This window comes from Neophocaena asiaeorientalis, unplaced genomic scaffold, assembly GCF_003031525.2.
Source record: "Neophocaena asiaeorientalis asiaeorientalis breed wild unplaced genomic scaffold, Neophocaena_asiaeorientalis_V1.1 scaffold271, whole genome shotgun sequence".
Taxonomy (NCBI): domain Eukaryota; kingdom Metazoa; phylum Chordata; class Mammalia; order Artiodactyla; family Phocoenidae; genus Neophocaena; species Neophocaena asiaeorientalis.
Window position 1 is genome coordinate 1,654,096 of NW_020175318.1, and position 16,935 is coordinate 1,671,030.

A 16,935-nucleotide genomic window follows, 5' to 3' on the forward strand; every position below is an offset into this window, starting at 1 on the left:
GACGAGGTTTTATATATCACGGCACAAAACCGACCTCAGTGAATTACTCATATTACACCACATCTGTTGATGCTTGTTAAGTCAAAGAACAATTAGAAATAGAAGCCAAGCAGAGAGTCTGCTTTAAATATTGACTTGTAGTTTGTACACTACAGAGTTCACTCAGCTCTCCAAGAGTTCTACCATCTATATCCTAGAGATGCTCACAGTTAGCAACTCATATTCTTCACAACTTTTATTTACTTTTTAATTTAAAAGTAGCAGTTTAGGGCTTCCCTGGTGGCACAGTGGTTGAGAGTCCGCCTGCCGATGCAGGGGACGCGGGTTCGTGCCCATTTAAGTCCTAACTTTAACATGATTAATAGTACTTTGTCTTTAAATAGGAGTTTACAAACAAGTTTATAAATTTATATCACTAAATTTTACCACGGGCAAAGTCCTGAAGTAACAGATGTGAAATGTGTCTAAATTAATTTATAGATGGTTAAAAGAAAAGGCATATAAAGAGAACAAGTGATCTGTCCTACATCACATAGTCAATTCTCAATACTTTATTTCTCTTTTCAACAATGCATGCTTTGTTTCTACTTGAAGACCTGGATTGTACTTTACAGGAAACCTAAAATAAACTTAGGTCAAGAAATGTGACTGGATTCATTAAAAAATATTTTTGTGAGTACCATGTATTTTTAGCTGCTCTTTATCAACTTTCATAAAGATTTCCCTACCTCGGTCTGCTTCTTGACATAGGTCCATTTCATTTATATAATAATAAATTATAAATCAGTATTTATTTTGCTGATTTAAGATTTTCATCCAAAAATTCATTAATGGTTTCTTCATCCGCTGATTGAAGCAATCTCTGAATTAGCTGATCCAGGTACTTCTCCCCACATAAAAATTCCTGGTGAAAGAGAGTTACTATGAAAACCTGATTACTAGAAATAAAGGAGAAACAAAACAAAGAATTAAGCATATATTTATTTCATTTCTTTAAAGTCATTATTTAATAGCAACAAAAGATTACTAATCTATAGTATAATGAACACAATTGCTAACTTGAGAGGATCCCTAGCTAATTTTGCCTTTTTCTGTAAAACGTGAATCCAAAAGAGTAAATGGAATTAAACTCTTACTTAAATTGTTTAAATTAGCATTTTTAAATTAGCCAACCATCCAAATTCAAATTATTTAATCCGTAAGTGGTTTATAATAGTTCTGTTTTTTCTTAAATTAGAAATACAGTGGTTTTAATATCTACAAGTCCTGTGTATTTGAAAAATATTTATACTGAAATATTTCGGGGACAAGTGTCTTGAGGTTTGCAACTTGCTTTCCAATGGTTCAGTAGCAACACAGGTGTATCTATAGAGAGAAAGGGGAAGTGGAGGAGAAAGAGAAGGCAAACATAACAATATGTTCACAACTGTTGCATCTAGGTATAGGGTATATATATATGGACTAGTCTTTAAACATGTGTGCTTAACATTTCAAAATAAAAAACTGAGGAAAAAACCTCTCTCATGTTAACCTCCAAATAACTCCATTGGGTGGAAACTGTTTCAGTTAAGACTTCCCTGCAGTCTTCCCCGAGGCTTCTCTCTGAGAAACGAGTAAAATAATGACTTCAAGTACCTTTCCTGTGTTATAAAGGTTCTGTGTGATAGAGTTGTTGGGATTAGTGAATTAGCACAGCCTCCTATTTTGGAAATGCTAAAAATCCAGACATTGGCTTAATAGAAATATTTTAATGTTGGCATCTGGAACATAGAACATTTGAAGTTTAGATGTAGGCATGAACTAATCTTATATTTAGTCTTTCTTGAATGGTCTTGAAGTTAAATTTCAGGTTAAGTGTACACATTTCTCTTTCAAATTAAACTGTAGGGGAAAAGATATGCCTTACTATCTTTGTATTCCACAAAACACCAGCATATAGTAAGATGTCGATTAAACTTTAAAATTAAACAGAAAGCAAGAGCACTACGATGAAATTTTAAAATTAAGATTTATACCATTTTGAACATAATATGAAAATTGCTTTTAAAATTAGTGTGCCTGTAAGCTCAAATTATTATGATATTGCCAATGTGACTTCACCATCTGGAAGTTATGTTAAAAGGATTATTACTCTTATTGATAATCACATCACATTTAGAGTTCAGTTGGATTAACCAGAGTGCTAGCGATACAAAGATCAAAGATGAAGGAGCTGGGGCTTCCCTGGTGGCACAGTGGTTAAGAATCCACCTGCCAATGCAGGGGACACGGGTTCTATCCCTGGTCCAGGAAGATCCCACATGCCGCAGAGCAACTAAGCCCGTGCACCACAACTACTGAGCCTGCGTGCTACAACTACTGAAGCCCACGTGCCTAGGGCCTGTGCTCTGCAACAAGAGAAGCCACTGCAAAGAGAAGCCCGCGCACAGCAATGAAGAGTAGCCCCCGCTTGCCACTACTAGGGAAAGCCCGCGCACAGCAATGAAGACCCAATGCAGCCAAAAATTTAAAAAAATATATGAAGGAGCTGTAGCTCCCAGCTTTCAGAAGCTCACAATCTACTGGGAGACCTAGGTAATACATAAGCATAACACAGTGCAAGAAATTAAAAAATAAAGGAAGAAAAATTTGAATTAGGTCTTAAAAAGAGAACAGTATGTCTCCAAATAGAGACAGACAGAGCATTTCAGTCAAAAGAATGAATATGAAGAAAGGTATGGAAACAAAATACATTGAAAGCCCAGGACAAGGGTAAATTTCTAGTGTAATTGGAATACAGGGCAGGAGATAGGCTGATGCAAAGGAATCTGCACAAGAACTTTGGGAAACAGAATAAAAATACAAAATAATATATTACATGGTAGTCTGTGCTTATTATCTAGATAAATACAAATACAAGTAAAATTAGCTACAAGGGAATTCATAATAAGCATAGTGAGTGACCTCAGAGAACCCAAGGGCAGGAATGTACAGGGCTGCTGCCACCACCCCGGGAATGAAGCTGGGCCTCAGGAATAAATGAATGTGGGGATTCACATCATCAGGATTCTTGGCATCCAGTTCTCCCATTTTTGCTCCTTTCAATATATCAGCTTCATTCTTCTCTCACTGAAGACTGCTTTCTCCCCATGGCTGGAAATGTGGCTTCTAACCTCTTGTAAGCTTTACATATTTCAGCTTCATCCACCAAGAGAATGAGCACCTTTGTCTCTAGTTTAAAAATCCTGGGAAGAAACTCATTGACTGGGGCTTGTTTGGATTTCCCCCCCACAACAAATCAATTATTGTCTTGGGTCAAAATCATGATCATGTAGGAACATAGCAGCTCTGTCAGGAACTATGTGGACGCAGTAGGGAGAAGGCCAGGTATTACGTTTTAATATGTAATACGTCATTAACGTATTACTGTCAGTGATCCCGACGACATGGGATTTAGTTAGGTGAATGTTCAAACCAAACTGACAGAGTAGGGAGAAGGCCAGGTTCTAGAATAAGGGAGGAGAGCTGAGCAGAGTCCCACAGGCACCCACTTTCTTTCCTCTCCACTCCTTCCATTCCGTCCTGTGGTGGCTGTCCTGGAGTTAAGGCCTTCATCACTTTTCCTGCGTCATCTGCAACTCTTCAGTTCCTAAGTTATTCAGTCTGACTAGTCTCTTTCCTGTCCTGCATACAGATTTTAATGTTTCACTGCAACATTTTTTTATACCATTTTAAAACTTTTCCCTTCACGAATATGGAGCATTTTCTTTCTTTCCAATAAGTTGATTAGTGATTTGTAGAGCATACCGATATGACCGTCCTTACTCTTTCTGAGTCTGGCATGCCAGTTTAGTTAGTAATGACGTGTTAGTATTTAGGCCAGCGTCATATATTTTATAACTATAAAAGCCAGTTAATCTGCCTCTGTTTCATGGAAAACCATCACCACTACGAGAAAAACAACTGAAAGACTATGGTGTAATTAGAACAGTATGGCCAAACATGTTTGGTTATTACTGTGTGTTTCCTGAGGAAAGGGAAGCTACTGAATATTTTCTTTTTCAACAAGGCTATGATGTTCTTATGCAAGACAGCTTTAAATTGCTGCAAAGACAGAGGAAGCGGCATAAGATACACAGAAATTTCTAAGTATGTTTAAAACACAGACATTTCCTCTGTAAAACTAGGACTTTACTTTTGTGTACAGAATGAGACAGAATCAAGTGAAAGAAGCCCGAGGTATCACACAGCACCAAGGACAAGGATCAAAACCTTCTACCTTCTGCCTTGTCCACACAGTCCTTTATGGGAACCAGTTCACTTTCCCCTTCAATGGAAGGAAAAATAATTTTTCTGTGCTTCATCATTAATGTATTACTGTCAGTGATCCCAACGACATGGGATTTAGTTAGGTGAATGTTCAAACCAAACTGACAGGGTCTTTTCGCCCCCAACAGAATCATTGTAACACCTGAATATAATGACACACATTGTGGTAGGCAGAATTCTAAGATGCCCCCTGGTGTACACACCTGGCAAAATTCCCTCCCTTAAGTGCAGGCAGAGCTGTGAATATGCTGGACTATCACTCCAGTGATTAGATGGCTAATTAGTTGACTCTGAGTTAATCAAAAGTAATAGTATCCAGGTAGGCCTGACCTAAACAGGTGAGCCCTTAAAAAGGCCATTCCCGCAAGAGATGCAATGGGACAGGGCACACGAAGGGGACTAGACAGCAAGCAACTGTGGTCAGTCTTTGGGAGCTGAGAGCAGCACCCAGCTGATGACCAGCAAGAAAATGGAGGCTTCACTCCTACAACTCAAGGAAATGGAATACTGCCGACAACCACCTGAGCTTGGAAGAGGACTCCAAGCTCTAGGAAAGCATGCAGCCTGGCCAGCACCTTTCAGCTTTGGGAGACCCAGAGCAGAGAACTCAGCTCTGTCGTGCCTGGCTTTCTGTCCTACAGTAACTGTGAGATAATAAATAGGCATTACTTTAAGCCACTACATTTGCAGTAATTTGGTAATCGGTAATAGAAAACTGATAGACATGTACTGAAAATACATTAATACATTGTGATTACATAACAAAGAATTTGGAATTTAAAAGATAGCTGTTTCATACTGGCATAAAGACCATATTTCTTACTAGCAAACTAATAAAAATGTTCACAAATTTGGGGTACTAATATAATCTATCTCATTGTTTTTAAATTACGTGGTAATATTTCAGAGATTACTCTCTAGAATTCGACTATACTTTCTTTGAAAATCAAAGGCACATAAAGCATACTCATTCATATTACCTTAATATTACGAACTTCATATGCTATCCTGTGGTCAGTGACTCTATCCTGGGTGAAATTATATGTCCGAATTCTCTCTGACTGGGCTCTTGTTCCCACCTGTGTCATAACAAAAAGCAATTCATATTTTAACTTTATAATTACTTTTATTACAACAGAAACAGTGCTTGTAAATGACTTTTCTATTTTAACAGTTTAAATCTTTTCTAAATTCATATACACAAAGTGACAAGGAATAAGAATGGGCAGAACTTATTAAGACTACAGGTCTGTAAAGCTTAGTTATAAGAATTCACATCTCTTTGGTACCTCAAACTCCAAATATTTAAAACCAAATTATCTTTCTACCTCGGTCAGTTCTTCCTGCTGGTTTCTATAAATGACCCTACAATGATGTTCCCTTTGATCTAAGTAGGAAACCTGACATCCTACACTTTAACAAACATTTCATGGTAGCTTGCTATCTGCCAGGCTGTGATATAGACCGTGAAAGGAACTTCAGCTCATCCCGTTCTCTAACTGCCCAATTCCAGTGGTTTCAAGGGTCTTTTATTCTATCCTGCCCTTTCCATTTCTACTGTCTATCATTCAAGGGCTCATTACTTTCATTACACTCCTGTAAAAATGTCCTGATTCATCTTCCATTTCTCTGCTTACATTGTGTTGCCCTGCTTAGCTTTCCTAAAGCCCAGCTTTCTGATACATTTCCTTCTTTGGCTCCTTCTTGTCTACTAGGCAGACACAACTCAACTCAGTATTCAAGGTACTTCACAATGTGGCCAACTTTCTCAACATTATTTCTGAAAACTATATGAACCTCTATAATGCCACTTATTATACCATATCATAATTATGTGCAAGTCTGTTAACTCTGCTTAAACCTCATCTCAAGGGGTGCCCTTCCTTAACACTCTCCTACCATCTCTGTCTTTCCTGGTCCCAATGTGAAATATGTTATCTTCCTCCTTCAAAACCCCATGTACTTGGAATCTTCTTCACCGCACACCAGTTTGCCTTTTGCTATGGTTATTTGTATTCTTAGTCTGCTCATCTGCCCTCCCTCCCCCCACATACAATGCACACAACACCCTCTCTCACTCACTTTCACTTTTTATTTTATTTTTTATTATTTTTTTACCTTTTTTTGAATTTTATTTATTTATTTTTATACAGCAGGTTCTTATTAGTTATCTATTTCACTTTTCATTTTAAAATTTATTTTATTATTTATTTTCATCGAAGCATAGTTGCTACAATATTATATAAGTTACAGGTATCTCACTTTCACTTTTTAAGATAAAAGAAAAAGATTGCTATAACTTACTTTCTAAAGCAAACAATATGAAACTGAAGTCCTAAGTATGGCTGATCACCAGGGGAATGTTTTTAAATGAAAGATTCCAAAACCTAACCTAAGATATACTGAATCATGGATTATGTATTTTTAAAACAGTCCCCAGGCCATCCATTCTGCAACCAGCCAGGTTTGGAAACTACTATCCCAAGGCACCACAGTTATGCCTAGGATCCCACCCAGATCAATTATATCAGAATCTCTGGGGATGGGGCCTAGACATCTACAAAGCTCTCTAGGTGGTAAGTGGAACCAGGGTTGAGAACCTGGCATCATGCCTTCCATATAAAAGCTACTGTATATATTAGCTGAAGAAAAACTCCTAGGTGTCAGAAATATCTACTAAAAAATTTCACACAGATGGACAAGTTAATTGAGAGACACGGAGGTCATTTCTGTCCTTTCAAACCAGACCACTGAAGACGACACACATGCCCACAATCGGCGTAAGGCCGATCTTGAATACTTACTTTGAAAATTACTGTGTGAAACATCTGATGCCAAAATGTCAAACGGCAAGTAAAACCCAATGTCTTTTATTAAATCAAATGTGGCAGAGCTGACAGTGTTTATGTTATCACTTAGCTGCCAAGAAGTAATGCTTTGTAAATGAGCATTCCTATCTGCAAATGTGTATACTGATGCTGTGCCACAGGCTGGGATTACCACAGATAGAGGCTTAATAAATTATTTATCCTGTCACTTTTACTACCTGCAAGTTAGAATGTGGGTAAGGGAAACAAGAAGGGCAAAAGTGTGAAGGACTAGGACATCTAGGTGAAAAGAATAATTAATGTTTAGTTTTATACAATTAATTTTCCTAACAGGCCGCAAAAATCTTCCAAATTTACCGTAGTATAACTACCTGCAAATAACACAAAAGCACAGTTATTTCTGGGTTCCACTGTCTCTTCCAATTTCTCTCAAAGAAAAAGTTTACCTTTTTAGAGTTTAAAATCATACAACCCTTTGTTTACTTAAGACAATGACATTTATTCATTTTGCTTAAAACTTATCTATTTATATATTTGTATAAATAATAATACAAATGTATATAGTACAAAATTCAAAAAGTACAAAAGGGTATATAGCAAAAAATTAATCTCTCTTCTACTCCTGGTTCCCAGACTGTATCAGAAGCAGTCAGTATTACCAGTTTTTTGCAGTGCCATATATTTTTGATCCCACATAAAGTTATACAAAAATAGGGACTTCCCTGGTGGCGCAGTAGGTAAGACTCCACGTTCCCAATGCAGGAGGCCTGGGTTTGATCCCTGGTCAGGGAACTAGATCCCACATGCATGCCGCAACTAAGGAGCCCGCCTGCTGCAACTAAGAAGCCCATGTGCCACAACTAAGACCTGGTCCAACCAAATAAAAATTTTTTTTAAATGTAGGAAAAAAAATTGTTATACAATAATAAAAGCATAGGTTTTTAAATTAAAAATCTGAAAAATCTCTTAATTTCCAGAGAATTGTCTTTTACACTAATTTCCTTTAAAGACAATTATGATCTAAAACTGGAGGGAAACAAAGTAGATAAGAAGACTCCACGCTCCCAATGCAGGAGGCCTGGGTTTGATCCCTCGTCAGGCAACTAGATCCCACATGCATGCCGCAACTAAGGAGCCCGCCTGCTGCAACTAAGAAGCCCATGTGCCACAACTAAGACCTGGTCCAACCAAATAAAAATTTTTTTTAAATGTAGGAAAAAAAATTGTTATACAATAATAAAAGCATAGGTTTTTAAATTAAAAATCTGAAAAATCTCTTAATTTCCAGAGAATTGTCTTTTACACTAATTTCCTTTAAAGACAATTATGATCTAAAACTGGAGGGAAACAACGGGGAAACAATTTTTAGTTTACACATATCTCCTCTACTTATTTCCAAACTGGCATGTCCAACTTTAGCAATAACCAGTCAGTCTTAAATTGTTGCTATTTACAAATGAGCATGTTTTCCTGTGCTCTAAGATATTTCCATTCTATTAAGAATATTTACTCCATTTTCTGCATAAAATGATGGCTTTCTGTACAGAGGCATTAAGTTATTTCACTCAATAAATCTTACCTGCAGTTTTCTCACACTCTGTTGTTGACACTTCTCTTTCTCAATAATCTGCTGGTAGAGTCTAGCTCTCAACACACGCAAAGCTATTTCTTTATTTTTCATCTGTGATCGTTCTTGTTGGCATTCTACTACAAGTCCTGAAAAATAACAGGGATCAGAGATAAACTGGAGCCTCCACAAATCAAATTAGAATAGAGATGACGTGTCGATTATATCACAATAAAACTGATAAAAAAGATAGAACTGAGGAACATTTTAAAGGGGGAAAGGTTAATCAGGAAAAGGATGAAAAACATTTTAGATTTAGCACACTCCAGAAACTATTCCTGGGTCATGATGGTAATTGCTTAGATACCTCTTTAGATTCTGATGTCTAAATGAGGTATTTCAGATGAGAAGGGTATATTGTACAGTACAGGGAAATACAGCCATAATTTTGTAATAACTTTAAAGGGAATATAATCTGTAAAGGTATTGAATCACTATGTTGTACACCTGAAACTAACATAATATTGTAAAAGCTGACTATACTTCAAGTAAAAAAATAACAGAGGGCTTCCCTGGTGGCGCAGTGGCTGAGAGTCCGCCTGCCGATCCAGGGGACGCGGGTTCGTGCCCCGGTCCGGGAAGATCCCACATGCGTGGAGCGGCTAGGCCCATGAGCCATGGCCGCTGGGCCTGCGCGTCCGGAGCCTGTGCTCCGCAACGGGAGAGGCCACAACAGTGAGAGGCCCACGTACTGCAAAAAAAAAAATAATAATAATAACAGAAAACAGGAAAAAGAAAAAAAGACTTTATATATAGAAACCAATAAAAAGAAACTACCCAAACTCTTTAAAAGGAAGAGTTTATAGTGAACGTTTCTCAGTTGTCTTGGTTCTAAATCCAGCTAATCAACATATCTAACTGCACATGTTTTGGTTAGTCGACTTCTGGATTTGGGTGGGTTTGACTCACTGTGTAGCCCAGTTACCAGCCCAAATCTAGCCCCGAAATGGTGACTCTTGAGACTTCAGGCTGTGTTCTTAACTTTGCAGCTACCACTCTGAAGGTCTATATCCAATCCTGTTCCCAGGTACACTAGAGGTGAAAGGTACTTTCCTTTCTGCATCACAAAAAGCAAAAACCCTCTTAGCTTAGGCCAGTTGCACTGATAAGGCAGTAACTATTTTGCTGGAGATTTTTTAAAGTTCTATAAAATTCTACTCTTCAAACTATGTTTTCACCCTGTCTAAATAAGCTACAATCACACCTGCTAATAACTTTAAGCAGGCTTCGCCCTTATTGGTTCAATGTTATTTCTTGACTGCTCTATTGCAGCCATGCATTTGGGCTGGGGCACCAGCTTGCTCACGTCTTCCAAGCACTTGCCTGGAGCTCTCTTAAATCAGGAATCCTTTTTCTCAGCACCCAAAGGAATATGAAAATTTCCATTTCAAGATAACCAGACAGTCATGAGATCTGTTCCAAATTCCTCTTATTAGCTGACCCATACTGACTTTGTCTATATACCTGCACTGCTCTCATCCAGTGGCTCAAGCCAGACCTTTTCTTACTCACCAGCTCAGTAATTCCTGAGGGAACCACTTCATTATCTATTTTAATACATTTTCTGTAGAGGAGTATTTAATCGTTAAATACTCCCTCAGGAATAGAGGACTGGGGGGAGGGGTAGAGTATGTTGAAACAAGGTGCTGGAGTTGTTAAAAAAAAAATTATAAAAGGGCTTTGAAAAAAAGGTTTGTGGGTAAGACTTAAGTCCTCTTTAGGTCCAAGAACCACATCTAAGTGCGTAAAAAATTGGCCCAAGGTAGTCTGGCAATATAAGCATCAGTCACTTTTGCAAAGTTAGTAATTTATGGCTGACCAGGGTGTAATGGTTTTTTTTTTCTTTTTGAATAAGACACCATCTATGCTCTCAAGGAGCCTTTATTTTATTTTACTTTTTAAATTCACTTATTTATTTTTTATTTTTGGCTGCATCGGGTCTTAGTTGCGGCACGCGGGCTCTCTAGTTGAGGCACGTGGGCGCTCTATTTGTGGTGCGTGGGCTTAGTTGCCCCCACAGCCTGTGGGATCTTAGTTCCCCAACCAGGGATCGAACCCGAGTCCCTTGCATTGGAAAGCGGATTCTTAACCACTGGACCACCAGGGATGTCCCCAGGGTGGTTTTATAATCCTCTAATGTTTTAAAGTATTTTAGTTCATTTTTTTCAGAAATTTGGTCACCTTTTACTTTGTTTTTAATTTTTAATTCATCTTAAGCTAATTATTACTGTTTATAATACGGAATACAGGGTTTAGGTAAAACACACTAAGTATTCAACAACTTGTGGATTTCTTAAGTAAATTATGGTAAGCTACAAACATTATAACTTCACTTTTGGTGAGAAAGGATATATTTATATATGCATAGAAAAGAATCTGAAAGGATATACACCAAAGATATATACCAAAAGTGGTTGTTGGGGATTGTTTTAGATGTTTTCTGTTATTTTGCTCATGTATATAATTCTAGGTTTTTACAGTTTCTTATGGAATGAAAGTCAATAAAGAACTTTAGGGGCTTCCCTGGTGGCGCAGTGGTTGAGAATCCGCCTGTCAATGCAGGGGACATGGGTTCAAGTCCTGTTCCGGGAAGATCCCACATGCCATGGAGCAACTAAGCCCGTGCGCCACAACTACTGAGCCTGCTCTCTAGAGCCTGTGAGACACAACTACTGAAGCCCGCATGCCTAGAGCCCATGCTCTGCAACAAGAGAAGCCACTGTAATGAGAAGCCCACGCACCACAAAAAAGAGTAGCCCCAGCTCGACACAACTAAAGAAAGCCTGTGCGCAGCAACGAAGACCCAACACAGCCAAAAATAAATAAATAAATAAATAAATCTATAAAAAAAAAAAAAAACAACTTTAGAACACACCCTCTCACCGTCCACAAAAATAAACTCAAAATGGCTTAAAGACTTAAATGTTAAGACATGACAGCATAAAACTCCTACAAGAGATCATAGGCAAAACATTCTGACATAAATCCTACCAATGTTTTCTTAGGTCAGTCTCCCAAGGCAATAGAAATAAAAGCAAAAATAAACAAATGGGACCTAATCAAACTTACAAGCGTCTATACAGCAAAGAAAACCATAAATAAGACAAAAAGACAACCCTCAGAATGGGAGAAAATATTTGTAAATGATGAGACGGACAAGGGCTTAATTTCCAAAATATACAAACAATTCATGCAACTCAGTAACAAAAAAACAAACAACCCAGTCAAAAAATGGGCAGAAGATCTAAACAGACATTTCTCTAAAGAAGACATACAGATGGCCAATAGGCAAATGAAAAGATGCCCATCATTGCTAACTATTAGAGAAATGAAAATCAAAACTACAAAAACGACCTCACACTGGTCAGAATGGCCATCATTAAAAAGTGTCTACAAATAATAAATGTCAGAGAATGTGTGGAAAAAAGGGAATCCTCCTACATTGTTGGTGGGAATGTAAGTTGGTATAGCCATTATGGAAAACAGTATGGAGGTTCCTCAGAAAAGTAAAAATAGAGTTGTCATATGACCCAGCAATCCCATTCCTGGGCATATACCCAGACAAAACTATAATTTGAAAAGATCCATGCAACCCTATGTTTATTTGCACTATTTACAATAGCCAAGACATGGAAACAACCTAAATGTCCATCAACAGATAAATGGATAAAGAAGATGTGGTGCATGTATACAATGGAATATTACTCAGCCATAAAAAGAGTGAATAATGCCATTTGCAGCAACGTGGATGGACCTAGAAATTATCATACTAAGTGAAGTCAGAAAGAGAAAGACAAATACCATATGATATCACTTATATGGGGAATCTAAAATATGACACAGGGCTTCCCTGGTGGTGCAGTGGTTAAGAATCCACCTGCCAATGCAGGGGATACGGGTTCGAGTCCTGGTCCGGGAAGATCCCACATGCCACGGAGCAACTAAGCCCGTGAACCACAACTACTGAGCCTGCGCTCTAGAGCCTGCGCGCCACAACTACTGAAGCCCGCATGCCTAGAGCCCGTGCCCGCAACAACAGAAGCCACCGCAATGAGAAGCCCATGCACTGCAACGAAGAGTAGCCCCCGCTTGCCGCAACTAGAGAAAGCCCGCACACAGCAACCAAGACCCAACGCAGCCAAAAATAAATAAATAAGATAAATAGATTTATATATACAAAAAAGAAAGCCCAGGTGATTTACAAAAAAAAAAAAAAGACACAAATGAACATATCTACAAAACAGAAACAGACTGACAGACATAGAGAACAGACCTGTGGTTGCCAAGTGGGTGGTGGCGTGGGAGAAGGGAAGGATGGCGAGTGTGGGATTAGCAGATGCAAACTAGTATATATACAGGATGGGTAAACAACAAGGTCCTACTATACAGTACAGGGAACTATATTCAATATAACATTTTTTTATAAATTGCACTGAAACAACAAGAACAGGAACACAAACTCCATCTGAAATAAAATGAGATGATGAGTGTAGTTTCCAAACACAATATATAAAGACAAAGTGGATGGATTGCTGTACACCTAAAACATTGTTAATCAGCTATACTTCAATTTAAAATTATTTATTTAATTAATTAATTAAAGAAAAAAAAAAAGAAAAAGAGGCTGGAAGAATGGCAAATGACTCAGCAGAGAGGAGGAAGGTGAGGTCGAACCCCCTGTCGAGGGAGATGCTGACCAGAACCAAGCCCATCTGCCTGCTGAGGGCCAGACAGGCTCTGGCATTGAGGCACTAACGAGGCACCCCAGAAATCAGGGTTGACAGTTTGGGGACTAGATACAGAAAGTCTATGTAACAACTAGATCTTCAAGTCCCCTCCCTCAATCTGCAGGAAGCAGGAGGTACAGTCTTTAGAGAATTAAATAAGGAAAGTTCCAGACTTGAGTCTAAATAGGTGCAAAGGAAGGCAAGTGTGAGGCATATAACTGAATAAAAAAAGATTAACTAAAAGTGTGCTTACTGAATGGTGAGACCTTGACCTTACTCTCAGGTGTCCTGGAGGAGGATCCTTCTTAGGAGAAAAACTACCCAAGAGAAAAGATCTACAAATGCTGACATTTGAAGAGCTCTAATAAAAAAGCCGATTAATCACCTGACTGCCCTTCAGTTGAAACTTATTAGTGGATAAGTGGCACCCATGCACTCAGCTTTTAGAACCTCACTCTTAAACAGACACAGCCAAGGAGGTTCCTTTTCCAAACAGAAGGGAATATGAACACCTTGGGGACCTCGGACCCATGACCCCAGTGCCACCTTTAAAGAGTTTGTGCAAGGAACCAGACACAACATAAGACTCTTTCTAAATGCCAAATAGCTTTATAAGATGTGAAGAAAAGTTAAAAGTACAAAAGCAGAAGGACTAGCTTACCTGTGGGGACATGGACAAGTCTGACAGCACTATCTGTTGTATTAACATGCTGCCCTCCTGCTCCTTTGGCTCGAAATGTATCTATTCGTAAATCCTTGGGGTCCACTTTCACATCTACCTAGAACAAAAAGTACAGCATGAGTAAATTCCACACTCAACAAATACTTTAATACTAAATTGATCCCAAATCTTTCAAATAAACTGTACTATTTTGTGTTAAGTCATAGCCATTTGACTAAGAGGTGAAATAACTTAAACCTAAACTCCCTATTCCAACAGATGCTATTTAAAAAAAAAAAATTTATTTATTTGGCTGCATCGGGTCTTGGTTGAGGCTTGCAGGCTCTCTAGTTGTGGCACGTGGGCTCCAGAGCGCGCAGGCTCAGTAGTTGCGGCACGTGGGCTTAGTTGTCCCACAGCATGTGGGATCTCAGCTCCCCGACCAGGATTGAACCTGTGTCCCCTGCACTGGAAGGCAGATTTTGAACCACTGGACCACCAGGGAAGTCCCCAACGGATGCTATTTTTAACACTGACTTATGATGCTATGAGATCACTGAGTTATGTAATCTTTCAGAAGTTTCATCATCTATCATCCCACAAAGCTACATTAGATACAAAATATATTTAAAATATATATATATACATACATATAAAGTTGATCCTCATTATTCCCTGATTCTGTATTTGCAAATATACCTACTCGCTAGAATTTATTTGTTCCCGCAAGTCAATTATTGCAGCACTTTCACAGTTATTTGCAGACATATGCAGGGCAGCAAAAAATTCAAATTGCTCTACACATGCATGTTCTCAGCTGAGGTCCAACAAGGTGACTCTCTGCTTTCTTGTTTTAGCTCCTATAGAGATGACAGAGGATGAGGACAGGAGGGGCAGGGCAGGGCAGTGCAAGAAGCTCTGGCTCTGGGGCCAGGTGGACAGGGTTTGAATTTCAACTCTGGCACCTGTGAATGACGTGCCTCAAGACAAGTCACTTACCAGTTCTGAACATCATTTTCTCTCTTGTAAAAATAAAGAAAATAGAATCTACCAGGATAGGTTGTTTCTAGGATTTAGGATTATAATCTATGTGAGATATGTATATATACTTTCCCTAGAAAAAATAGTTCAGTATTCACTAAATCAGTATTCACTGTGACTTTGTAGAACATAACTACTGCGAATGAGAATCCACTGTGTGTGTATGTGTGTGCTTGTTAATGGACTGAACGGAGGCACCCCAAAAGATATGTTCTATTCTAACCACCGGAACCTTATTTGGGAAAAGGGTCTTTGCAGACACAATTGAGTTAAGATGAGATCATACTGGATTATTCAGATAGGCCCTAAATCCAATGACAAGTGTCCTTATGAAAGACACCTAGAGAAGAGAGAGGAGGAGACCATGTGAATTTGGAGCCAGAGATTGGAGTTGTACATCTACGAGCCAAGGAACACATGGAGACACCAGAAGCTGGAAAAGACAAGGGAGGATTCTCCTTAGAACCTCTGGAGGGAGCATGGCCCTGCCAATACCTTGATTTTGGACTTCTGACCTGTAGAACTGAGAATACATTTCTGTGGTTTTAAGTTTCTAAGCTTGTGGTAATTTGTTATGACAGCCTTAGGAAATTTTCTGATATTTATACACACACACACAAATGCACAGAAATACATATCTATATATGAATATACAGATATATATACAAATGTATACAAAATATGCTGTTTTTGAGGGGAGACCTAACATTTTCTTCTACATTTATCATTTATTTCAATAAATGACAGACAGCAAGTATGACCATTCTCTTTGAAAAGTACACTAATAACAGGGTTGAGGTTAGAATCTAATATATAACTTAGTTGGTTGTTCTTTTGTTTCCTCTAAAATGAGTACTATATGGTGAAGAAAAAGATTACACAGTGCAAAGATTATACAGGCTTTGTTAAAATATGCCAGTGTTGGCCAGCTTAAAATTTCAATAAATACTAAAGAGATGAAGAGTAATTTGCCATTTCTTGTGGTTACAGTATATTAAGTAGTTATACAGCAAATATGTCAATGTTATATGTCATGTTCTCCCAAATGTTATAGAAACTACCTAATAACTTCTGGGGAATTCTGAACATAGAAACAGTGACTTATTAATATACAAAGAATTTAAAATATCAATTAAGAGAATAAGGCCCTGTTTAGGAGAATGAAGCTTCACTAAATGAGTTTAATTTTCAAGAATATGAAGACAACAAGGGGATAGGTGAGAATGGGGTGGAAGGAATAAGGATGCAAGCAAGACAACTCTATGGTTTTGATTTCTGAACCACATAAATGCTGATAACACCAAAAATAAAAGAGAAAAGAGGAAAGAAAAATTAAATCTTAAAAATTAAATACAACCAGAAACAAATGAATCAAAATATTTACCATAATAATAACATAACCACACAGAAAAACATTATTTCAGATGGTCTTTGAACATATTACTCTGACTGCTTTCTTGGTGGGTTACATTCTAAGGACAGAAATGTTAAACATTACTAAGTAGTTTACTGAAAAATTCTGAAACTATTTTATATATAGTATAATAAAGCAAAAAGTAAACATATTAAAAGTGATTAAGAAAGAAGATTTTAACTCCAAGTGGAAAGATATAAAACAAAATGCAAAAAGGTGCAAGAAAGATACTCCCTGTAAATTTGAATTGGAAGTAATAATAATAGGAACCTTTGATTTAAAATCATATGTATTTCCTAATTATATCCACTGAAGAGTCTTGATGTAAT

At 37.9% G+C, this 16,935-nt stretch overlaps 1 protein-coding gene across 1 annotated transcript; it reads right to left on the bottom strand.

Annotated features, from left to right (window-relative positions):
- Nucleotides 1–528: 528 nt before the first annotated feature.
- Nucleotides 529–14,269, bottom strand: LOC112413506 (peptide chain release factor 1, mitochondrial; the record flags this gene model as incomplete). Its single annotated transcript, XM_024765465.1, has 4 exons — nt 529–904; nt 5,289–5,387; nt 8,716–8,852; nt 14,152–14,269. Coding segments are annotated over 4 exons (468 nt in total), but the record flags the coding sequence as incomplete, so codon positions are not given.
- Nucleotides 14,270–16,935: the final 2,666 nt, after the last annotated feature.